Source organism: Hylobates moloch, unplaced genomic scaffold, assembly GCF_009828535.3.
Source record: "Hylobates moloch isolate HMO894 unplaced genomic scaffold, HMol_V3 SCAFFOLD_18, whole genome shotgun sequence".
NCBI lineage: Eukaryota > Metazoa > Chordata > Mammalia > Primates > Hylobatidae > Hylobates > Hylobates moloch.
The window spans coordinates 28,285,308-28,311,894 of NW_026652293.1; the positions used below are offsets into that span (position 1 = coordinate 28,285,308).

A 26,587-nucleotide genomic window follows, 5' to 3' on the forward strand; every position below is an offset into this window, starting at 1 on the left:
CAGAACAGCGGTTATATCAAATCCCATCTATTCCTTCCACTTCCTTCTTCCGTTTTTCTAACTCCACATATTAACTGTTTTTGTTGCTGCCAGTTTAGTAGAGGAATACCACAGCACATACTTTCGCTCTTTGTCCAATCCCTGTCCTTTTGGGAGTGTAACTGCTGTCCTTTCAGCTGTCCAAAATACAGAGTGATGCTCTCAGTGGCAGAAAATTTGGCCGGAAGGATATCATACAGTTTATCACTTCTTCAACCTTTGTTCCCAGTAACAACAAATGCATCAGCTAGCTACAGAGAGGAAAATTTTAGGGTGAAAAAACAATCACTGATCATGTGCTACAACAATTACTGTTAACTATCTCCTGGGTTAAGAATAATGACTTCTCCCTAAAGTTAAGAAAGACTTTAAGAAGTAGGAGGGGGAGCCCCCGTTAACCTCTTTGTAGCTGAATCCAGACATTAATAACTAGAATATTCTGTGGTTTATTGATTCTTTTTTCTTTTTAAGGCAACAGACAGGCTTGTCCATTGTGCCCTAAGGAAAAATTCAGAGCTTGTAATAGCCATAAGCTTCGTCGTCACCTCCAGAATTTACACTGGAAAGTCTCAGTTGAATTTGAAGGTTAGTATTTTTGTGCTTGCAAAGAAGTAATATATATGAAATTCAACATTTATTACCAGTTTTGGCATTTTATCATGAATATAATCAAATATTTTCAGTTTAAAATGTGAGGGGTTTAATGCCCTCATTTCTAATGTATTTAATAAAACACCATATAGCTTTATAGGCAGTAGAGATCTATATGACACAGTTTAGTTCAGCAAACATTTATTATGCATCTGTTGTATACTGAGTACTGTAACCCTGGGAGTCCATTTTGCTTCTTGAACAATGTTTTAATAAGTTTTCCTTTTATTTTACACATATTTTGGAAGGTATAGTACATGTAGTAAAATAAGAAAATAAAATAATTTGTATGAATATTGGAAAATACAAGGTAATATCTCTTTCTGCTGATGGCTTAAAAAAAACTACTAGAGTTAAGAGAATTCAGAATGGTGGTGGGATACAAGATAATTCAGAAATCAGCCATTTTCTACTTCAGATAAATGGAAACAGAAACAAATATTTCAATTATAATCGTGATAAAAATGACACAATTGGAGGGAATAAGTTCAACAAGAGGACTCATCATGAAAAGAATAAAATAAAAGAAGGACAGAAAACAAGAACTTTTCAAGTTAAAGGGCTTCCTAAGTGAATTATATGAATTATTATAGCATTTTTGGGAAAAGATCTGACAACGTCTTTTAAAATTAAAAATACGCATATCCATCCACCACGCAGTTCCTCTCCTAGGAGTGCCTTAGAAGTAAAAGAGTTGAGGTTGGACACAGTGGCTCATACCTATAATCTCAGCACTTTGGGAAGCTGAGGTGGGAAGATCACTTGAGGCCATGAGTTCAAGACCAGCCTGAGCAACATAGTAAGACCCTGTCTCTATAAAAAGTGAAAAAATTAGCCAGGCGAGGTGGCCTGTGCCTGTAGTCGCAACTGCTAGAGAGGCTCAGGTGGTAGGACTGCTTGAGTCCAGAAGCTTGAGGCTGCAGTGCCATAATTGTGCCACTGTATTCCAGCCTGGGAAACAGAGTGAGACTCTGTTTCTTAAAAAAAAAAAAAAAAGAAGAAGAAGAAGTAAAAGAATCAACAGGGTAAATGTACAAGGATATTCATTGCAATATTTACTTAGTAACAAAAACTTGGAATTAAAAGAGATGATTGAATAAATTACGGTATATACATACCATGAAATATTATTATGTAGCCATTGAAATGAGTATATTAGATATATACCAGCTAACTGAGAAGTATTTCCATGGTCAACTACTAATGAAAACAGCAATTTATAGGGAAGATTTTATAATATTCCATTTGGATAAAACAAAAAGTCCCACCCTCAAAAGAAACCTAAGTATCAATCTTAAACATATGTACATTTATATTTGTATATGATTATTTGAGCACAGAAATTGTAAAATATGGTTGGAGTGTCAACCAGCCTTGATAAAGCAACTAGTAAGAGACACCCAGAAAAGAAGTCGGAACTATGCTGGAACTATTTTCTTAGTAGTACTGCTAAAAAGATTATTACTAGTTATTTAGGGAAAGGGGAATTAGATGCTAATTTAAGGACCATCCTGTCTTTTAAGTTTAGTTCTATATAAGAACGTATGATAAACCATACTGACTTCTTATGAAAATAGAGGTCTCATTTCAATTAAAAGGATCTCTTTCATATTCTTTACTTAGGTCATTGTTTAGCCTTTAGGTTTGGTCTCCCTCCAAGTTATTCTCTTTTCTTAAATATTTTCTTGTGACATTACTTACTCATGGATGTGGTTCTCTCATGTACATTAGGCTATTGGGTTCTTTCACATGGTATTGATCTGGTAGATGGTGAAGATATGATATTTTTTGTCTCGGTGAGCAGGTTTCAAAGTAGTTGACATATAATTGAAGGTAGAAGCAACCAAATCTGCTGGAGGAATGGATGTGAGGTGTGAGAGAAAGAGCCAAGAATGCTTGGGTTTGGGACTTGAGCAAGTAGAGAAATGGAGTTGGCCTTTACTGAGCTGGAGAACAGTGCATTAGGACCAAGCATGGGAAAGAAGTCCAGAACCAGAAATTTGGGCATTTAAAGGGTGAGATGCATCTAAGTGGAGATGTCAAGTAGCCCATAGCTTATATGAATCTGGAGTTCAGGAAGAATGTGGGGCTAGAGATATGCATTTGGGAGTTGTCAGAAGACACATGGTATTTAAAGCCATAAGATCAGATAAGTAACTAAAAGAGTACATATTGATGGAAAAAAGAAGTCATCCGGGACTAAATCTTGGAGCACTTCAGCATATACAAGTAAGAAATGATCGGATCTAAGGTATAAGAAAAAGGCATTAGAGATGACTTACAGGCTTTGAGTTAAGAGCAACTGTAAGGCATTATCATTAAAAAAAGTAAAGAGACCTAATGTAAGATAAATTACCAGTTTAGTCTTGACAAGTAGGTTTTGGGATGCTGGCTAGAAAGTCAGTTACATATCCTTAATAGGCAATTGGAAATAGGGATCTGGCTCTTAGGAATGAATTAGTACCTAGAGCTATAATTTGGGATTCCTTTAATTGGAATTGTGAAAGGAGCTAAGTTGCTAAGGAAATGAGAAAAAAAGTCACTTAACCACCCAAGCCTATGGAATTTCTACATTTTAGGGCATGAGAGAAGGAAGAGGATCTGTAAATAAGATGAAGAAGGGTGGGAAGAAAACCAAGATAGTACCATGTCATAGATGAATAAGGGTCTGTATAATGGCAAATATATCAATAGCATGAGGCAAAGATGAAGCCTAAGAAAAAGTCAAGGTGGCAGAGAATAGGATAAAGCTGAATCCCAAAGATGCTAAATGACTAATCCAAGATAAAACAGATAGTCATGGAGGAACCAGAATTCAAACCTGGATCCCTCTGTATGTGTGTATATAGATACATATACATATGTATGTATGCATACACATATATCTCATGTATAACAATTGTATAAACTAAAGCAATCTCATTTGAGTAAGTATGACATAACAAATGTAAGGGCAATTCCAATTCTTATAAAACTTGCTTATAATTTTTGATAATTGAATATTTAATGAACAGTGTATGATAACCAGCCATTCTTTATTTTAGGTTACAGGATGTGCATCTGTCACTTACCTTGTCGACCAGTGAAACCAAACATTATTGGAGAACAGGTGATCAGATATTAGATTTTTTTTATTTTTAAATTTAGTCCTTTTTAAAGAAAGCATAATTTTTACTTAGTGTGAAACTAAAATGTGTATGTTCAGCAATGTAGTTTACTTTAAAATTCTCTATCTGAGTCCTTTCAGAATTATCATAATAGGAAAACTGTGAAATGTATAAAAAAAATTGCTATATTGAAGTTCTCATTTTATAGTTTTTATTTATTTATTTTGTTTGTTTGTTTGTTTGTTTTTTATTGTACTTTAGGTTTTAAGGTACATGTGCACAATGTGCAGGTTTGTTACATATGTATCCATGTGCCACGTTGATTTCCTGCACCCATTAACTTGTCATTTAGCATTAGGTATATCTCCTAATGCTGTCCCTCCCCCCTCCCCCAACCCAGTTTTTAGTTTAAGTCAGATAAATTGCTCCTTTGTGTTCAAAATGAAAATTAACTCATTTACTAATTTTGGAATGGAAAATTTAGAGAGTAGTTTTTTCTCTTAAAATTTCGGTCATGGAATAGGAGCTTCAATTTCTGTGATTTAGTAAATATCTTAGTATGTTTTGATTTCATTCATCTTCCCCATGTCCTTCCTTTTGAGTTCAATCTTAGAGAATCTAGAAACTTTCAGAAATCTTAGTAACTGTTTAAAAAATACATGTGTTTTATTTTTAGGGTAGATTTGACCTAAGGGGAATACAAACTATAAAATTTTTTAGTGACACTATCCTGAATGCATATTAGCGTAATGAGTTCCCATTATTACATTTTCTTTTGAGTCACTAAAAGCAGTATAGTGTTGACAAAAAAGAAAATATTCTGTAAGTAGTAGTCAAAACAGTGCCTGGTCCATCAGCCTAGTCTAAGATATTTTGAATATGATAATCACAGTACCACAAGGAACCTTGGGTAATGTGCTTCGCTATTTTCTATTTGCTGTAAGGTTCCAAGTAAAAAGGAGGTAGCAGCACTAAGAGTAAAAGGCATCAAAACTAGGAAAGAGCCATTGGAGCAGTCTTTTGTTCTCAGCTAAATGAGAAATTATGAAGTGAAAATTTTTTTACTTGGATAAGTACGCTTCTAATTATGTCTCAAACATTCAGTGGGGTACTGGAGCTGGCTCAAGTTTTCAGAAATCTTTCAAGCTGGTTGTTTAATATGGCCATCATTAAAATTTAAGTTATATAAACCTAAAAAGGAGTGAGTTATATTAAAAAACAAAGGTAACGAATGTCCATATCATTGTTCTGCTGTATTTTAATATTATCTGTGCGCTTACAGTTATTTACATTTATTATGTCTGCTGGGTGGCAGTGCTCTGTAATGGTGTAATAATGCACATCTTTTCCTAAATTCACATTCAGTGATGTTACATTGATAGCTTAAAATCTATGACAGTTGTAGCTTGAAATTGGCTATAGCAGCGTATTTATGCCACAGAAATCTGCAAATACTACAAATCGGGGCTTTATTTTCCTGGAGAGCCAGTTAATAAGCATTTACCAGCACACCACTCCTAACATTACACCATTTTTAAATGCAACTTACAGAAAATACAATTATTTTCTGATTGGAATGAATGAGAAAAGCTAGGAAATTAAACTTCTGGCCTATTGTAAAGTAAGGTTTAAAAGATATATAAATACAGGTAAGGAAGTTAAGATACTTTCAAAGTCACATGGCAAAATTAAAATTATCTTCTATACCATTAAATCCAAGACACTAATGTACTTAAATTTGCAAACTTATACTTCTGTTTCATTGTCTTAGCAACTTAAATTAAATACTCTGTTTGATAGATATCCAGTAAAATGGGAGCCCATTATCATTGTATCATTTGCTCAGCAACAATCACCAGAAGAACTGATATGCTAGGACATGTTAGGCGCCACATGAATAAAGGAGAGACTAAATCTAGTTACACTGCAGGTAAGTTGAGCAATCTCATTAACATTAATATGTAAATCCTTAAATAATGGTCCAGTTATTATTTTCAAACATCAGGAATATAAAATAATGCTGATTTAACCAAATGATTTAGTTCACTAGTCCATTACTTCAGGTTTTGGTTTCTTTCTGTAAGATCTCCAAAAACATTTTAACATTCTCAACATATATATTTAATAAATGGTGTAGAAAAAAGTAAGTGACACTCAAGTGACTAGGTATTTTAATGAAAGATTATAGAATTGTTTTCCCAGTGACAGCTTTTACACCCTTAACTGTCATGTATGTATTGTTGGAAAACACTAGAAAAAAAGATATAGTGAAATAAAGACTATTATTCTTAGTGATATGAAATTATTAATAGCTTGTTACTACTTAGAGATCCCTTCTCAAAAATTAAATTAAGCAATAATGGCCTAAAGCGTGTATTATATGTAATGAATAACTTCTCTCCTCTGTGTCCAGAATGGCACTATGTACGATTCCTTTAAGAATTGAAAAAAAAAAAAGTCACTGAACTATTTTTCTATAAAGCATAATTTTCTCACAGAACCTAAATTGAGAAAGTCTGACCTTGTGAGATATGTGACATGCCTTGTCACTGGGTAGAAAAGGGTATGTAACACAGTGCTAGAGAAAGTTACTATTATTTGGCATTTTAGAAAGAAAGATACAGTTGCCATTTAGTTAACATTCTGACTGTGATGTTATCAAGAAATCCAAACACAAAGGATCTCAACTTTCCCACCCATCCCATATCTCGTTTCTTAAATATTTAAAACATATGCACATATATACACATCAATATTTTATTAGTTTATAGCTAAATGATTCTAACATACTAAATGTAAAATCATTTTTTTCATTACTTTGTAGCCATTTCAATGTAATTTGTGACTTGAAATCATTATGAGAAAATATTCCGAAGTCTCCCATGTTCAGGAAATAGAGTGATTCTTAGTAAGCCATGCTAGCTAATGGAATGCAGCCACATGGAGTTACTCATTTTCTGACAATTATACCATAGTAAAATATATTTAGCAAACAATGTAGTGTTTGATGAACCACAAAGGTATTTTAGGATTTTGTGCTTTCCTAGGGTGATTGTTCTTAGGTATCATAATACAGATGTATTGATGTGCTAGACAGTCAAGATAGTAAATTAACTTTCATTAATCAGATGTTTAACTGAGTGTTACTCTTTTGTAGAGAGTGCTGAATAAATCAGTTCTTTGGTTTTGGTTTTTTTACATCTGCCAAACCGTTTGCATTAACACAAAATAATATAAAGTTATTTTTCAAAATGTATATTTATTGTTTTAGATGTTTATAATTATTTTGTGTTTTCTTGGAAATCTTTTGTTTAGAATTATTTTGTGTTTCCCTGGAAATCTTTTCTTTTTTCCATCTTAGCTTCCACTGCTAACCCACCTAAGGAAATTTTGAAAGAGGCAGACACGGATGTACAAGTTTGTCCCAACTATTCTATACCTCAGAAAACAGATTCCTATTTTAACCCCAAAATGAAACTAAATCGGTAAGATAAATTGAAAATAGGGTTATGGGATGTTTCAAATTATTATAAATGTACCTTCTCTTAACCTTTATGTTCTAATATATTAAAATTTAGAACTAGGTGCAGAATAAAAATCATCTATTTTAACATTTTTCTCAGAAGGATTGTTTCTTTTTTTCTACCAAGCCAATGTCTTTATCAGAGAATAAGATAGGCCTAACTTTATATAATTACTGAATAAGCTGGTACTTTTGTGAGCAAGTTTTGTTTATAAATAAATACTTATTAATAGAATCCAACTGGATTCATAGTTTAATTTCACATATTTTTAGTTCTTATAGTATTAAATTCGGAATGTGTTTTCAGGTCTCCTTTTGAAATAGTTTGTACAGTAACTAGGAACTTCAGTTCACTATTCTTAAATGAAATAAAAATCTATGATGGTGAAGCCATGGTAAAGTTATTTCAGATTATGATTTCCTTCTAGGCAGCTAATATTCTGTACATTGGCCGCTTTGGCTGAGGAACGAAAACCTTTGGAATGTCTAGATGCTTTTGGAGCCACTGGTAAGTGAGGACACTTTTTTGGAACCCCATTTTATTTATTCGATTTTACGGTATTTTTTCTTAGAAAATGTATATGGGCAGTGATGTAAAAAAATTAAAGATCCAAGGCAAAATTTTTAATTTTTTATTGTGAAAAATTTTAAATGTATATTAGAATATAATAAGTGAGTCCCTGTGTATCCATCACTTACTTCAAAAATGAGTGGTTCATGCTCAGTCGTTTTCTCATTGTCCTCCTACCTCATATCCTAATCTTTTGATATCCATTAATTTGAAACAAATAACAGATACATCATTTCATCTGTAAGTATTTCAGTTGGATCTCTAAAAGGTAAAGATTTTTAAAAAAACCACTATACTGTCATCATACTTTAAAAATTAAGAATAATTCTTTAATATCAATTGTTTGCCCAATTTTCTCATAATATGCTTTAAAAATCAAATCAGAATGCAGACAAAAACTATATTTCAATTGTTTGATATGTCTAAGTCTCTTTTAAATCTATGGGTCCTTCTGTCATTTTCTGTGTGTGTGATAATTATTTGTTGACTTAACATGTCTTTTGACCTATGGAGTTTCCCGCAGTCTAGATTTTTGCTGATTGTATTGTTATGGCTCATATAACATGTTCTTCTATCTCCTGTTTTTTTGTAAATTGGTCATTTGATTAGATTCAGATACAATTTTTTTTTTTCAATAATACTTGTTTGCTGCAGTCAGGCAGCACCTGATGTCTGGTTGTGTCTCTTTTTTGTGTTGTGATGATCATTGCCTAGCCTTTAGACAGTGGAATAAAGTGAAATTTTAAACATTGAGAATATTTTTCTCAAAAGACTTAATAGTAGAGAAAAGATAATAGAAACAGTAGAAAACTTCTAAAAAGCCTCCGTACCCAATCCAAGTCCTTCTCCATAAAGATTATAAGAGTACACTTTTGGGGAGTTTGTGCCAAAAGAGTGAAAGCATGAGTTAGCTCTCCTTCCTAAACTCCTCTTCTCAGGGAAAAGTAGTGTTTAAAAGCATGGACTGTGGAACCAGACTGCCCGAGTTCAAATCCCAGCTTTATCGCTTGATAGTTGTATGACCACAGGAAATTGTGCCTCAGTTTGCTCATCTATTAAAAGAGGAGACTACTGCTACTACCATGATGATCAGCATCAGTACTGTCTCAGTATAAATATGGTAAAAGTGATGAGCTGATGCTTCTGACTATTTCCCAAGTCACTTGGATTTGAAATTTGAATCATGTTTTTACTCCTTGTTTTCCTGTTAACTCTTCCCATATCTACTCAGCCACCAGCTCTGTTCTAATTTTTCTTTTCTAATATAACTCACATTTTCCATTCCATATCCACTAATTTAATGATTTCATAGCAAGCCTATTGCAGTAGCCTCTAAATAGTACCCTTGCTTCCAGTCATTTCTCTCCTCCAGTTTGTCTTGCCTGTTACTGCTAAACAGCTGTTCCTCTGAAGCACCACATTAATGTTACTTATCAACCAAAAAAGTCATTCATCTTTATTGCCTAGAGTCCAGACTTCTCAGACTACATTTAATATCTTCCATATCTGATCCTAACCTGCTTGTCCAAATTTATTTCTCAGTATTTTTCACCGTACACCCTTTTTCTTTACTCTTGAGACAGAGTTTCGCTCTGTCACCCAGGCTGGAGTACAGTGGTACCATCTCAGCTCGCTGCAACCTCCGCCTCCTGGGTTCAAGCAATTCTCTTGCCTCAGCTTCCTGAGTAGCTGGGATTACAGGCGCCTGCCACCACGCCTGGCTGATTTTTGTATTTTTAGTAGAGACAGGGCTTCACCATGTTGGCCAAGCTGGTCTCGAACTCCTGACCTCAGGTGATCCACCCGCCTCGGCCTCCCAAAGTGGTGGGATTACAGGTGTGAGCCACCGTGCCCAGCCTCTCTACTCTTTTTTAAATCTGAAGTCATTAAAGCTAATATCTAAGGAATATATTTCTAGCCTCTTCTTTTAATGTGCCTTTGTAAACTTAGATCAGGTCTGGAGCAGTCATTTTGCACATTTTGCCCTTCCTAAAATGAGGATGTGAGAACTTACAAGCTTGTTGTGAAAATATGAAAAATACATATATGTGAAGTCCGTAACACATGGTATTTTTCCATTCATGAGACACGTGTATGGAGAAGATGGTCAGTATTTCCAGTACATAAGGGGTTTAAGGGGTTTACTAATCTATGTCGGCTGGGCTTGTGTTGCAATCTCCCATTTTGTAATGAATGTCCCTTATGACTTTAAGCTAGTTGATACGGAAAAACTGTGAAAAGGGGCCCTTTTGGTCTGAATTCTTCCTAATCATTTGCTTACAAATTTGCTTTTTTGTTTTTGTTTTTGTTTTTTGAGATAGGGTCTCGGCTTTGAGATAGGGTCTTGGCACCATCTCGACTCACTTCAGTCTGGACCTCCTAGGCTCAGGGATCCTCCCACCTCAGCCTCCCAAAAGTAGCTGGGATCACAAGCGTGCGCCACCATGCCCAGCTAATTTTTGTATTTTCCTGTAGAGATAGGGATTTGCTATGTTGCCCAAGCTGGTCTCAAACTCCTGGGCTCAAGTGATCCACCCACCTCAGCCTCCCAAAGTTCAGAGATTACAGGTGTGAGCCATCGCAGCTGGCCACATTTTTTTTTTTTTTTTAATTCACAACAATGCTATTGTGCAGTGTTTGAAAAGTGTTGGTCTAGAAAAGTTTTTCATATTTTGGTCCATGATGGTAAACTTCAGCAGGAGGAATTCCAACTTCCCATCCTCCCTTCAAGCAGAGTAATCCCATTCGTATAAAGTATTCCATGGTCAGGAAAAAAGCAAAAAAGAAAACATTTTCCACTGTTCAACAAAATAAAAAGCATACATAGAGATTTTATTTGAACAAGGATCATAAAAAAGGTTTATAAGAAGTATTAGTGAAAATCTGTTAGACACATTTATAGTTATAACCTTTCTTGAGAAGCTTTGTAGTAAGAAAGAATAAGATTCATGAAAATATTAAATTTTGAAATAATTTGTTACTTATAAAACAGAATGTTGTTATACTGTTTTTATGCTTTAAAATTATTACAATTGTAAAACTCATTTTCTTCCCCATTTTTCCTAAGGGATAATGGGATTACAGTGGGCAAAACATCTTGGAAATGCAGTCAAAGTTACAATCAATGACTTGAATGAAAACTCTGTGACATTGATTCAGGAAAACTGCCATTTAAACAAATTGAAAGTGGTGGTGGACAGTAAGGAAAAGGAAAAGAGTGATGATATTCTTGAAGAAGGAGAGAAAAATCTTGGTAATGTTAAGGTGACCAAAATGGATGCCAATGTACTGATGCATTTGAGATCTTTTGATTTCATGTAAGTAGAAAAGACTTGCCATGTCACTTTCTAAACTTATCTGAAATTTTGGGGATGAGGGGTAGTTAAAAATTAAGACAGTTTGTTGTTGTTTATTTATTTAAATTAATGCCATTTTTTGACGTTGGCCTAAGGTATGCAGTATGAAAATTTTCTAGTATTTGAAATAAAATGCCTGGGCATGTCACTTTTCCTCTAACCCAAATTTATTTTTACGTGTCTGATACATCATACTATCATTTTATTACTTAATTTCTAAACAGAATTATGTACTTAAAATATATTTGCAATGTACTTTTAAATCCATTGAATTTTATAATTAGAAATAATTACAATGGTATAATTTTTGTTACTAGTATGACTTTAAAATGTATCTATATTCTTTCTGATTTTAGACATCTAGACCCTTTTGGAACATCAGTGAATTATCTAGATTCTGCATTCAGAAATATAAGAAACCTTGGCATAGTGTCAGTGACTTCTACAGATATCAGTTCTTTATATGCCAAGGCACAGCATGTTGCCCGGCGTCACTACGGATGTAACATTGTCCGAACTGAATATTACAAGGAACTAGCAGCCAGAATTGTTGTAGCTGCAGTGGCAAGGTACCAAATTGCCAATAGTCTACTTAGTGTGTTTCAGTATTTGATAAAAAGAGATAATATTACAAGAAGTTCTTACCTTATTATTCGAAATATGCACAAAATATAAATTCTGTATTCCTTATCCATAATACTGGTTTTTAATCTTACATGGTATCCGTTGTAATTTTATTTAAAAGCTTATGCCTGAAATATTCAGTTTACTCTCCAATTAAAATGTTACTGAAATAAAGTATAAGAAAGAAAAGATAAAAGTGAAAGTTAATTTCCAGTTTATTTGAACAATGTAGGATAGAGGATAGCAATATGAAAGGAAAAGCAAAAATTGTTGTTTTGTTTTTTCGCCATGTTGCCCAGGATGAAACAAGCCTCCTGGCCAACATGGTGAAACCCCGTCTCTACTAAAAATACAAAAATTAGCTGGGCGTGTTGCTACACACCTGTAATCGCAGCTACGATTACAGGTTGAGGCACTAGAATCACTTGAACCCAGGAGCCAGATGCTGCAGTGAGCCAAGGTTGCTCTGCTGCACTCTAACCTGGGCAACATAGTGAGACTCTGCCTCAGAAAGAAACAGTCATTTCTTTTATATCCATTCTATTTTATCTTCTTTATTTCTATAGTTTGAATAAAATGATGGCTTACAAACTTGATTCTCCAAAATGATCTTACAAAATGGGAAGTTCTCTCCATTTCTCACCAGGATTTCCAAACAGAATTTGAAAACAGTTATTTTTTAAAGGGGTGACTTTTTTTGAGCACTTACTATATGCAGATTATGCTAGAATAATATAATATAAATGGATATTGTGAATATAGATAATGGATAATCAGCCAGCTCACTTGCCAGCCCTAATACTAGTTTCAGAGCATTTAAGTAGAAATTTCTACCTCAGCATAAATACAGTTTATTAGACTTCATAGACCTTCAGGGTTGTTTCTAATTACCTGAAAACTGATGTTTACTTTATGCTAAGGTCTTAACTGTACATACTTAAAAATGTCTGTAATGTAATATCAGCAAATTCAGAGCAACATATATATATAAATTAAATTTAGTATATCACTGCAGAGTACATAAATGGTATATAGTAGAGCTTAATCCAAAAAGTCTGTAAAATTAATGGTGGAAAGGACTTTGACTGTTCTTTTTTCACTCAATTTTCAGTAGCTAGCATACTATCCTGCATATAGTCATTACTCAATAAATAGATACTGTTTGAAAGAAGCTTTTATAGGAAATAAAATAGATAAAAAGGAAGCAAAGTGGTGGTGATAATAAGAAAAGTGAAAATGACTGAAAACCAGAAAATATTGCCCTATTGAGAGGATATCATAAGGGAAAATGTCTAGAAACTGAAGACCCTCCCAAGCATCTTTTATTTCCTGTGTTTCAATTTCTGTAAAAGTTACAGTAATGATCTTTTAAAAGCACTGCTACTGAGAATTGAATTTTTCTTGATGTCCCATAACTTATCCATAGTATACTGTCCAGGTTAATATTGTCAGTATAATGCCAAACAAGGGAAAATGATAAGCCCACAAAATAACTTTAAAAAATTTATTATAGAGCTGCAGCCCGATGCAACAAAGGCATAGAAGTACTGTTTGCAGTGGCTCTGGAACATTTTGTGTTGGTAGTTGTGAGAGTTTTGAGGGGACCTACTTCAGCAGATGAAACAGCCAAGAAGATTCAATACCTGATCCATTGTCAGTGGTGTGAAGAGAGAATTTTTCAGAAGGATGGTAATATGGTAGAAGGTAAATTCAAGTTATATATTATGTTTAATTTATCTATAATCCTCCACTGAATAAGCCTTTATCACATCCCTAATTATACATATTATTGTCCTTTGATTTTAAAGATTACAGTGCTAACTTTGTTATTTCCTATACTGGATTTCCTTTCGTCAACAGACAAGACATTCGTGTGAGTTTATTAAAGTTACTTACTTATGCTGTACAATGTATGCTTTCTAGCTCTGCCTTCTATCGAAACATCTAGAAATAACTTAGTTTCCACTCTCAACTAATTTGAGGAACATAAGTCAGATTACGTTTTTTCCAGGCCGTTACAAATCATTGATTTTATAGAAATAATTTTCATGTTTCTGGCTGTGTATAAAAGCCATCAGTTATAAAATGCATTCAATAAACATTTATTGAGCCTCTACTATATGCCAGGCCTGGGGATGGGAAACAAGGAAAAAGCTGTAGTTTATGCCTTCATAAAGCTGTTTCTGTTTGTTTCAGTTCTGGGACATGGAAACAGTTGCTCGTTGTTTTCTGTTAGGTTCTTGGTATTTTTATGAATTTTTGAGTTTAGCACTTATTATGTTAAGTTGCAGATTTTTTTCTCATTTTGTCACTTTTGTTTTTTAATCTGTCTTGCAGAAGTTTTTTGTTTTTAATTGAATGTTTATATAGTCTGGATTTTGCTTGTAGTTAGAAAGAGCTTTCCTATTCCTGGATTATTCAAAGTAGATTAAGTTGTATTGAATAGTACACCTTTCCTCCACTGATTTGAGAATACCTTCTTTATCTGATACTAAATTTCCACATGTATTTGAGTTTGCTTCTAGATTTTCTGTTCTGTTCCAGTGGTTGGATATTTATTCATACACGTCTATTATACTGTTTTGACTATAGAGGCTTTTCAGTGTCATTTAATATCTGTGATGGCAATCCCTACTCAAAGCTCTTTGTTTTCAGTGTTCCTGTATTGATCTTTTGTTAACCCCTTAATATAAAAGTAAATAATAACCCAGTTGGCATATTATTTTGATAACATTAAATTGGGGAGAATAGATACTGTGATTTTTGAAGCTTCCTACAAATATAATATGCTTTTCATTTGTGCAGGTACTTTAGTATAATGTTAACTGGTGGTGGTAATAGAGGTAATTCTGTCATGTTCCTTACTTTTAGTTTCCTCTAGTGCTTTCTATTTTTTTATTTTTTTTTCAGATGGGGTCTTTCTCTGTCACCCAGGCTCAAGTTCAGTGGCACAATCTCGGCCCACTGCAACCTCTGCTTCCTGGGCTCAAGCAATTCTCCTGCCTCAGCCTCCCAAGTACCTGGGACTATAGGCACACACCACCACGCCTGGCTACTTTTTGTATTTTTAGTAGAGACGGGGTTTCACCATGTTTGCTGGCTAGTCTGAAACTCCTGACCTCTAGTAATCTGCCCGCCGCATCCTCCCAAAGTGCTGGGATTACAGGCGTGAGCCTCTGCACCCAGCCTCTAGTGCTTTCTGATTCAAGCATAATACTGGCTTTTCATCTGCAATACATATCATTTATCACATTAAGGAAGAATACTTCATTTCTATCTTTGTTGTATTTTATCAGGATGTTGAATTTTGTCATAATGCATTTTCAGCATCTGTGGAGATGATTATATGGTTTTTCTCTTTAGGCTTACTAATTTGATAATTGTAATAAAAGTTTACAATATAGAACCAAACTGTATTTTGTAGAATAAACTACTGTTAGGTATTTTTTTAATATGTTGCTATATTTTATTTGCTAATTTTTAAAGGATTTTCTTGTTTCATGAGATGGTATATAGTTTTCCTTTGTAGCATAATTTTAGTTGGGCTTTGATCTATCAGTTTACACTCCCTTCAAAACTAATTTGGAATGCTTCCCTTTTTTTCAATTCTTAGGAATTGAAAAACTGATTTTTTTTTTTTTTTAAAAACTAGTTCTTAAGAACTAGTTTAACTATTGGAATTATGTGTTCCTTAAAGGTTTAGTAATATACACCTAGCATTTCTGTTTTATTTACATAGGGTTGAGCTAAGTGTTGTCTAATAATTCCTTTTAATCTCCTTGGTTCCTATGGTCATATTCCCCTTATATACTTTATTTATCCTTTCTTCCATTTTTCTTGACTAGGTAAGAGGCTGGTTTAAATATTTTATTGTAATTGCTTGTTTTTCTTTTTTTTTTTCTTTTTTTGAGACAGAGTCTCGTTCTGTCGCCCAGGCTGGAGTGCACTGGTGCAATCTCGGTTCACTGCAACTTCCATCTCCCGGGTTCAAGCAGTTCTCCTGCCTCAGCCTCCCAAGTAGCTGTGACTACAGGCACACGCCATCACGCCCAGCTAATTTTTTGTATTTTAATAGAGACGAGGTTTCACCATGTTGCCCAGGCTGGTCACAAACTCCTAAGCTTGGGCAATCTGCCCACCTTGGCCTCCCAAAGCGCTAGGATTACAAGCGTGAGCCACCACACCCGGCCTGTTTGTTTGTCTTAATGTCTACTTTTAGTAGTAAATATGTATATACTTCTGTAATTTGGATTTATCAGTTTTAAGTAATATCCTTTGGCTCCTTGATATCACAAATGAGATAATTAGCTTCCTGTTTTCCGTTTTTCCCTTCCTAATTTTTGTTTGTTATACCATCTCTATGTTATTAGAATATGTAACACTTAACATTCTGTTTTGCCAGATTAATCTCTACATATAAAAATATTCTGTATATGTCATCATTCTTTTTGCCATAATTTCTCTAGTCATCTCTTATTCGGTTAAATTTAACTCTCTCAGTTTACTCAATAGAGCTCATAAGAAAAATACTACTTTGTTTCCTTCATGTTCAAAGCTTTTCTTTGCCCAAAGCATGTCCAATAGCCTGTATACTTAAAGAGTTTAAAGAATTTGAGTGCCTTATAGAAGTTCTTATAATTTTTCTTCCTTATATATGTGACATTAATCAAACATTTTAAAGACTTTTTGACTTGATAAGTGATAACTATAAAGCAATGATTTATTTTTGCATTTTATTTGGAATCATGCAGAACTTAGAATAAACAAGTATGTCCTACAAAGAAGTCGTCTCATTCAGAATTTTTATCAATTTGTAATACATAGTTTAAAAAGTCAAATAGCTGGGCACTGTGGCTCACGCCTGTAATCCCAACAGTTTGGGAGGCTGAGGCGGACGGACCACCTGAGGTCAGGAGTTCGAAACTGGCCAACATTGTGAAACCCCATCTCTACTAGCTGGGCATGGTGGTGGGCGCCTGTAATCCCAGCTACTCAGGAGGCTGAGGCTGAGACTGGAGAATCACCACTTGAACCCAGGAGGCAGAGGTTGCAGTGAGCTGAGATCATGCCACTGCACTCCAGCCTGGGCGACAGAGCAAGACTCCGTCTCAAAAAAAGAAAGAAAAAAAGTCAAATAGTTCCATAAGTCTTATTAATAAAATAATAATCTCTGCCTGACTCCCTAACCAGTTAAAATGTCACAGCTGTTTCTTCTAATGCTTACATTCATATTTCTAAATAACATGTTTATAGTGCATCTAACTTCCTTCCATGGAAAAAGAGTATTTGGCTTTTTAAACCAATCGAGTCACATGCATGCTCTTCCCCTCTCCACTTTGGACTGCATCAATATTTAGTGTTTGTATTTTTATAAATAGATAAATATTGTTCGCAAATTTTATTTGCTGTCTATTGCTGTGTAACAAATCCCTCCAAAATTACTGGCTTTAAACAACATTTATTATCCCATAGTTTCTATGAGTCAAGAATCTAGGCATGGCTTAGCTGGGTCCACTAGCTCGGGGTCTCTCACAAGGCCACAGATCAAGGTGTTGGTCAGTGGTTTGTGCCCTTAGTCCCAGCTACTTGGGAGGCTGAGGCAGGAGGATCACTTGAACCCAGTAGTTCAAGGCTGCAGTGAGCTATGGTTACACCACTGCACTCCAGCCTGGGTGACAGAGCAAGATGCCATGTCTTAAAAAAAAAAAAAACAAGTCAGAAGAACCAGAGAGTGAGTGAGTGACAGCAAGATAGAAGAGGTCTTTTGTAATCTAATCTCAAAGTAATACTCCATTACTTTTGCCATATTCTAGTTGTTAGAAATTTGTCTCTAGAACCAGTGCCTACTCAGGGGGAGGGTATTACACAAGGGTATGAATACCAAGAGGCAGGGATTATTGCTGATCATTTTGGAAGGCTGCTACAGCACAGATAAACCATATGAATCCAGGCATGGTGGCTCATACTAGTAATCCCAGCACTTTAGGAGGCTGAGGTAGGATTGCCCAAGGTCAGGAGTTCAAGACCAGCCTGAGCAACATAGCAAGACCCTGTCTCTACAAAAATAAAAATAAAAGCTGATTCATATAACATGTTATAATAATGTTCCTTTCTTATACAACTCTTTGGTAACTCTGGAATTGAAATACTTACTGTACTTGTTACCTTTTTTAAAAAAATACTTCTTATAATCCATCCCTAAACTCTTTGCTACATTTTCAATGTTTCTTTCACCATAGTTAAGCACATTAGGTAATCTTTGGCTATTAATTTCACTCCCCTGGAGACAGCCCTCCTGTTGTAGTTTGGATTATTTGTTTTCTGTATCTGCCGAGATCTGTTGTCCAAGGGCTTCTCTTTAACCATCATCCTGGGAATTTTCTTTAACTTTCTTTTTGTGATATATCTCGTATTGCAGATCCTGTGTATTTTCCCACTTTCCTTGTTTACTTCTTCATTTTCAGTGGACACTTTTTCCTGTAGATTGCAGAGAAGTATTACATGGCTAAGTACCAAATTCTAGGATGGAAATCATTTTTTCCTCAAAATGTTCAAGGTATTATTCCATTGTCTTCTAGCTTCCAGTGAGAAATCTGCTGCTCTTCTTGTGTAGTCTATTATTTTCTCTCTGAATGCTCTTAAAATATCTCTTCTAAACCCAGTATTCTAAAATAATTTTGAGATAATATGTGTATGAGTTCATCTTTTTTAATTCAGTTTACTGGATAATCTCAGTTCTATTTATTTATTTAATTTTTTTTTTTTTTTTCTTGAGGTGGAGTATCACTATGTCACCCAGGCTGGAGTGCAGTGGCACAATATCAGCTCACTGCAACCTTCACCTCCTAGGTTCAAGCAGTTCTCGTGACTCAGCCTCCTGAGTAGCTGTGATTACAGGCACATGCCACCACGCTTAGCTAACTTTTGTATTTTTTAGTAGAGACAGGGTCTCACCATGTTGGCCAGGCTGGTCTCGAACTCCTGACCTCAAGTGATCCACCCTCCTTGGCCTCCCAAAGTGCTGGGATTACAGGCATGAGCCACTGCGCCCAGCCTCTGAGTTAAGTCAGAAACTTGAGCTCTTCAGCTCTGATAAATTTTGGGGGCAAGGGGGCTAATTTTTTCTTTTCTTTTTCTTTTTTTTAAGACAGAGTCTTGCTGTGTTGCCCAGGGTGGAGTGCAGTGGTATGATCTTGGCTCACTGCAACCTCTGCCTCCCAGGTTCAAGCGATTCTCCTGCCTCAGCTTACTGAGTAGCTGGGACTGCAGGCCTGTGGCACCACTCCCAGCTAATTTTTGTATTTTTAGTAGAGACAGGGTTTCAGCATGTTGGCCAGGCTGGTCTCGATCTCCTGACCTCAAGTGATCTGCCTACCTCATCTCCCCAAAGTGCTGGGATTACAGGCAAGAGCCACCACACCTGGCCCTTGGGGGATGTTATTTCTTTGACAAGTTTTGCCTTTCAAATTTTACCTGTTGTCTCAGGAACTCTGTTTAGTTATATTTTGGATCTTCTAGATTAATCCTTTAATTTTTAAAAATATCTATACGGTTCTTCTCTTTGGCAATTAGTTCTACTTTATGCTTTTTCCTTAATTTTTATTTTCCAACTCTTATTTAAATTTCTGTCATATTTTGTTCATTTCTAAGAGTTATTTCATATTTTTTCACTGTTCCTTTTTTTTTCTTTAGGCTAGTCAGGTGATTATTGTTCCCTTTTTAATAGTGTCATATTATTGTTTCAGGGATACAAAATCTCTTACCTTTCTAAGAATTGATTATACTTGGGTATATTTTATATTTAGGGGAGAATAGGGGTTTTTTGTTTGTTTTGATTGTTGCTGTTGTTTTGTTGTTCAGTTCTCCTGTTTTTTAACTTTTTCTGTTTTGTAATTTTGTTCTCTGTCTGTTATGGTAGATCTCAGATGTTTTGTGGTCTTCGGTTTTCCACAGTGAAAAATTGTTTTGAAGCACTTGGGGCAGAGCTTATAAACCAACGGATTTGGCTGTAATCCCAGCACTTTGGGAGGCTGAGGCAGGCAGATCATGAGGTCGGGAGATCGAGACCATCCTGGCTAACACGGTGAAACCCTGTCTCTACTAAAAATTCAAAAAATTAGCTGGGCATGGTGGCAGGCACCAATTGTCCCAGCTACTCAGGAGGCTGAGGCAGGAGAGTGGCATGAACCTGGGAGGTGGAGCTTGCAGTGAGCCGAGATCGCACCACTGCACTCGAGCCTAGGCAACAAAGCAAGACTGTCTCAAAAAAAAAAAAATAAAAATAAAAATAAACCAATGGATTTTACTGTGATAAGAAGATACCAGTCTGCTTTTTTTAGTAAGACACCCCCAAATGTCAGCAAGTATATACAGATCTTTTCTCTTGGATTGGTAAATTTTTCCAGGGAGGAATCAACCAATCTTTTAGCAGCTCTGGGAGAGCCACACTGGGGACAGAGACTGGAAAGCGGATTTTTACTTAATCCCTCTGTTTTTCAGACATCTCATTCTCAACTGTAACTAAAACTCCTGGTTTCATGTCCTCAATAGTTTAGCCTCACCAGAGATTAACTTCATCTTTTGGAATGGGGAGGACACAGACGATTGATTGTATTAGAGAAGATCTGGAGTTTTAATTGAACCCTTTAAAAAATTGTAACCAGACCTCTTATTTGCAATACCTCTCTATAGTCATCTTCAGAGACAATCATTGCCTTCAATTTTCAGGCCGTCGCAGGGTCCCACAACACTAATGAACTTTCTGTTTTGTTGGTTGCCCATCTATCCATTTCAGGCTTATACTTTAGATTTTTCTGGTCTGATAATCAGTTATCCCATTGTGTATGTGACTCCTGCTTCTGAAATTTTATCAGCATCTCTCATCTTTTGTTACTTCCTCTCCCATTTTATTTATTCTTATAGTTTAATTTTTGTTCCTGTCATTTGATTTAAGCGTTAAGAGACAGCAGAGATAGAGTGCATGTTTAATCTGTTGCATTTAAATAGAAGTCTCAGAATATTTTTTAATTCCTCATCTGGTATTGCCTTCCTCGCTTATATACCAGTAACACGGAAATACTAGTTTGCTTTCTTCTTTACCACTTCATTATTTGCTGCTGGTAACTTGAATTGATAGCCTTGGCCCTCAGAGAGGAAATTTGCTGATGCTAATTTAGGTCTGAGAAATCCTAGCAAAGAGGCTTGGGAAAAGACACATTTGTATGGTAAGATTATTTTGCAAAGTGCATCAAGATACAAACTGATCAATAATTCATTTGTGCTGTCTGCCTGTGGTAAGTGGGTGTAGCTGACAGAGCTATACTATAAATTGCCATCCTGAATTGGATGATGACTGCTTATAAGTATTTGTAGTTTAGTGATGTAATGGTTTAAGAGAAGACTTCTTAAGTATACTCATATTTGAGGAACATAGTTCTCAACAAAACTTATGTCAGTGCTAACCACACCCTTTCATCAAGGCTTAGAATTAAATAATACTGAAAAGTAGACCTAGGAGCAGTGAAGGACGCTTTTAAGTAAATGTAAAATAAGATCTCATAACTATGCATTATACCAATAATTGTATTGAATAGCAGAGTGATATTATCAGCTAGCAAGAGGCTATCGACCTGTGTTCCTGCCACCATTCTTTGGTTCTGAATGTTTCTGGGACTGATTGATTAGATCAGGCCATTTCAAGAAAGTGAATGATCAACCCAGGAATGGCCTGGAGTGGAGGGAATTAGTTGGAGAATATCTGATATAAAATGACTATTTGGGCCTTGAGTGGATTTAAAAGTTCCATAGTCAAATATTAGCCCATTTTGAAAACTAAGAATAGTGCTAGTATCTCTCCAATTTCCTTGTGATTATATCAGGCCTCTCATTCATTGCTTTTTAAACGAAATTAGATTCTTCTAGCCTACATTTTGAAGGCTGAATATGAATCAAGCATAAGGAATTTTCTTTCCAACTGCAGAAGAGTTAACTTATGAGAAATATCTACATTTTGATTGGGATGTTGGTTACATGGGTGTATACGTTTGTTAAAATTCATCAACCTTTTTATATAAAGTATATATGTTTTATTGCACATAAATTATACCTTAATCAGTTAATTTTGAAATATGGATCTCTTGTAAACTTTATAAGACTTTCTCCTTCCTTATATTATTTCATGTGGTATGGTAAGTAAATACCAGTTACACCTCTAATAAGCCATTTGACATGGATTTCCACCTCTCTCAAGCTTTAATCCTCTGATCTGTATAATTGAGATTTTAACAGTACCTACTTCAGAGAGTTGTAAGGACTTAAATTAAAAATAAATATATGTGTGCGTGTGTGCGCACATATATGTGTGTGTGTATACGTATATACATATACATATGCACACACACATATATACATACATAAAATACTTAGCATAATACCTGGCACATAGTAGATCCTCAGTATATAGTAGCTGCAAATTATTATTAATATAACAATTACTACTATTCGTATTAGTCATTTCTCCTTTGATTTCTCCTTTTATTATCCTTTTACAGAAAACCCATATAGACAGCTGCCTTGTAACTGTCATGGAAGCATGCCTGGAAAGACAGCAATAGAACTTGGACCTCTGTGGTATGTGACCAGCCATAAGAACATATTAAAATTTGATGTATTGATTGATTTATTAATTGCTGATTTTTATTATGTGTGGTTAAAGACAAATTTAAATTCAATCGTTAAGTCTAGGCAAATAATTATGACTTTTCTCCTCCTATGAACCTGAGGTGTTTAATATTTTGAGATTTTTCTCTACCATTATTCTCTCTAGTTTGTGACAGAACTAAGAGGCAGTGGAGGTAAAAGAGAAGCCTGGATGATCTGGAAACTAGATAATTCATTTCTGAATAGTAAGAAAGAAGCTTTTTAAAATTGATCATTGTAGATCTAGCATATGATTTTTAAATGATCACAATAACTTTTTATAGAAGAGCCAACTCATGTAAAAGGTCCTAGAAGAATTAGTTTTAAGAGACAAAGGCATGTGAAAGTGTCTGCCTTTGTTTTAGGTAAAGTTATTTAGATAGTACACAATTGGAAATATTTATGTGTATATGCTTTTGCATCATTGGTAACAGCTGATTGTACCTTAAAGTTGAATTGGTTTTTTTGTTTGTTTGTTTGTTTGAGATGGAGTCCTGCTCTTGTCACCCAGGCTGGAGTGCAGTGGTGCAATATCAGCTCACTGCAACCTCCACCTCCTAGGTTCAGCAATTCTCCTGCCTCAGCCTCCTGAGTAGCTGGGATTACAGGCACCCGCCACAACACCTGGCTAATTTTTGTACTTTTATTAGAGACTGGGTTTCACCATGTTTGCCAGGCTGGTCTCGAACTCCTGATCTCAGGTGATCTGCCTGGCTCGGCCTCCCAAAGTACTAGGATTACAGGTGTGAGCCACTGCGCCCAGCTGAATTATTTTTAATCAGAATCCTTACCTTAAGTTTGTTACTAGAGATTCTTTTTTTTTTTTTTTTTGAGACGGAGTTTCACTCTCGTTGCCCAGGCCGGAGTGCAATGGCACTATCTCGGCTCACCGCAACCTCCGCCTCCCAAGTTCAAGCAATTTTCCTACCTGAGCCTCCTGAATAGCCAGGATTACAGGCATGTGCCACCACGCCCAGCTAATTTTGTATTTTTTTAGTACAGACTGGGTTTCTCCATGTTGGTCAGGCTGATATCGAACTCCCGACCTCAAGTGATCCGCCTGCCTCGGCCTCCCAAAGTGCTGGGGATTACAGGCGTGAGCTACTACCGCACCCAGCTGAGATTCTTACAGAAATTCAAGATTCCTAACAACATTGTGACAAGAATTGCAAATTTCTTCTCATTACTTTATAAGGCCAAGGCTTAAGCACCTACTAAACCTAGAAATTGACCTACGTGGTAAATGTCTTTGTGCTGATGCTCATGATTTTATCTTCATCTTATTAAATACTCTTAGATTAAGAAAGATCTAGCCAGCCCTACCTTCCAGTTCTTCTAAAACTAATTCTCACCTATAGCATCTGCTATACATTGATCCTACTCATTGATTCAGAACTGAGGAAATTAAAAATAGCAGGTTACTGGATCCAGAAGGAAGATTTCTAGCCTAACTGCCTTATTTTACACATGAGGAAACTATGGCACAGTGTTTTTAAGTGCTTGCTAAAACTGACCAAAAAAATTCATACCACAGCCAAGGCTAGAACTTAGGTTTTCTGACTCCCAGGACTGAATTCTTTTTTTATTTTTTATTTTTGAGGCAGAGTCCCACTTTGTTGCCCAGGCTGAAGTGCAATGGCATGATCTTGGCTTATAGCAACCTCCGCCTTTTGGGTTCAAGCGATTCTCCTGACTCAGCCTCCCGAGTAGCTGGGACTACAGGCGTGTGCCACTGCACCCAGCTAATTTTTGTATTTTTAATAGAGAGGGAGTTTCATCATGTTGGCCAGGCTGGTCTTGAACTCCTGACTCCGCCCACCTTGGCCTCCCGAAGTGCTGGGATTACGAATGCTTAATAAATCCTTATGATTTCCAGATGAAAGCTATTGTGTTCATGTCTTTACACTCATCCAGAATACCTTCCCCTCTCTACCATCTCCAATTCAAATTGTACTTTGTTTTTGAAGTCTCATCTCAGTGCCTCAACCCAATATAATCTCTAAATTCCCTTTAGTATATCTTATATTGATCACATATTTGATAATTTAAAATCATATATTCTTTCATATGTATTTGCTAACCCTAACAATAGTAGCTACCATACATTGAGGATATATAGAGAAGTTTTATTTTTGGCCAGGCACGGTGGTGGCTCACGCCTGTAATCCCAGCACTTTGGGAGGCTGAGACAGGAGAATGGGGTGAATCCGGGAGGAAGAGCTTCCAGTGGGCTGAGATTGCACCACTGCACTCTAGCCTGGGCGACAGAGCGAGACTCCATCTCCAAAAAAAAAAAAAAAAAGAAATTTTACATTTCATGATGAGGAATGTAAGACTCAAAAGTAGTAATTACTCAGGATTATATAGCTAGCCCAGCACAGTTGCACACATCTATAGTCCCACCTACTCAGGAGGCTGAGGCAGGAGGATCCCTTGAGCCCAGGAATTCAAGTTCAGCCTGGGCAGCATAGTGAGACCCTGTCTCTTAATAAAAAGATTACGTAACTAGTAAGTGGTGGAGCCAGGATTGGAATCCAGTTTATCTTAATCAGAATTTCATATTTTTTCCATTATACCTGTGATTTTTAAATTAAATAGGAAGCATATCAGATTCACCCCAGACTATTTTTGAACCATACCATCAGCAGATATAATTCTCATATATGTGCTCCCCTGCCCTGTCCTGCCCCACCCTACCATCATAAACTGACCAGAATTAAGATTTTCTATTAGTGACTAGAATGTGCATTGTGAAAACCTCTTCATTGCTTTATTTTCCTGTCTAGATTTATAGGCTTTTATAAGGTCAACATTGTATATTATATTTTGGTATATCCTCCACACACCCTCTATGTACCACAGTACTGTATACCTTATGAGAGCTCAATAAATTATTTTTTTATTAAGGTAACATACATATATAACATTTTCCTTCTTTACCATTTTTAAGTATATACTTCAGTGGTAATAAATACATTTATATTCTTTTACCCCTCTTCATCACCCTCTCCCTTCTCCCCTTCCCAGCCTCAATAGATTCTTGTTGACTTAATTAAGTTCCCTTGACTAATGCTACGAGTTTAGAGAACTGATATGATAAAATGAGTGGCAAATAGAAAATAAAAAGTTTTAGGCTGGGAGTGTGGTGTCTCACACCTGTAATCCCAGCACTTTGGGAAGCCAAGGTAGGAGGATCCCTTGAGCCCAGTAGTTTGAGATCAGCCTGGGCAACATGATGAGACCCCATCTCTATTAAAAAATAATAAAATACTATAGCCTAAGCAACAGGACCAGACTCTATCTCAAAAAATAATAATAATAATAAAGAAAATAAACAGTTTTAAACTAAATCATAAATTCTTTTTGAATTTATTACTCTGTCATATAATTAATTATATATCTTACTTATAGTTAAATCGTGAAGACTTTCTTTTTAAAGAGAAACATTTCTCAAACCCAGTTCTCTGTATATTCTTTTCTTTTCAGGTCAAGTTCCCTTTTCAATACTGGATTCCTCAAAAGAATGCTATTTGAATCTCTTCACCATGGTTTGGATGACATTCAGACCCTAATAAAGACATTAATCTTTGAATCAGAGTGTATGCCTCAAAGTCAGTTTTCAATTCATGCACCTTCAAATCTCAGCAAGCAAGGTGACTAACTGAACGCTAGCTTACTAGCTTTAAATTGCTTACCAAAAATACTGTATGTTTTTCAATTGTATTTGATGTTATAATAAAAGCAATATAATTGGCCGGGCGCGGTGGCTCACGCTTATAATCCCAGCACTTTGGGAGGCCGAGGCGGGCGGATCACGAGGTCAGGAGATCGAGACCACAGTGAAACCCCGTCTCTACTAAAAATACAAAAAAATTAGCCGGGCGTAGTGGCGGGCGCCTGTAGTCCCAGCTACTCGGAGAGGCTGAGGCAGGAGAATGGCGTGAACCCGGGAGGCGGAGCTTGCAGTGAGCCGAGACTGCGCCACTGCACTCCAGCCTGGGCGACAGAGCAAGACTCC

General features: G+C 35.8%; 1 protein-coding gene across 3 annotated transcripts in view; it reads left to right on the top strand.

The window, feature by feature from the left end:
- Positions 1-26,587, top strand: part of TRMT1L (tRNA methyltransferase 1 like) — a 39,980-nt gene that overhangs the window by 6,618 nt on the left and 6,775 nt on the right. For all 3 annotated transcript variants that reach the window (XM_058430370.1, XM_032137268.2, XM_058430371.1), the window contains exons 3-12: positions 511-624; positions 3,735-3,799; positions 5,598-5,727; positions 7,159-7,282; positions 7,749-7,828; positions 10,959-11,208; positions 11,604-11,816; positions 13,385-13,575; positions 22,422-22,500; positions 26,056-26,222. In XM_058430370.1, the coding sequence (XP_058286353.1) occupies positions 3,743-3,799; positions 5,598-5,727; positions 7,159-7,282; positions 7,749-7,828; positions 10,959-11,208; positions 11,604-11,816; positions 13,385-13,575; positions 22,422-22,500; positions 26,056-26,222 (1,291 nt within the window). In that variant the 5' untranslated portion in view covers positions 511-624; positions 3,735-3,742. The remainder of the gene's footprint in view (positions 1-510; positions 625-3,734; positions 3,800-5,597; positions 5,728-7,158; positions 7,283-7,748; positions 7,829-10,958; positions 11,209-11,603; positions 11,817-13,384; positions 13,576-22,421; positions 22,501-26,055; positions 26,223-26,587) is intronic.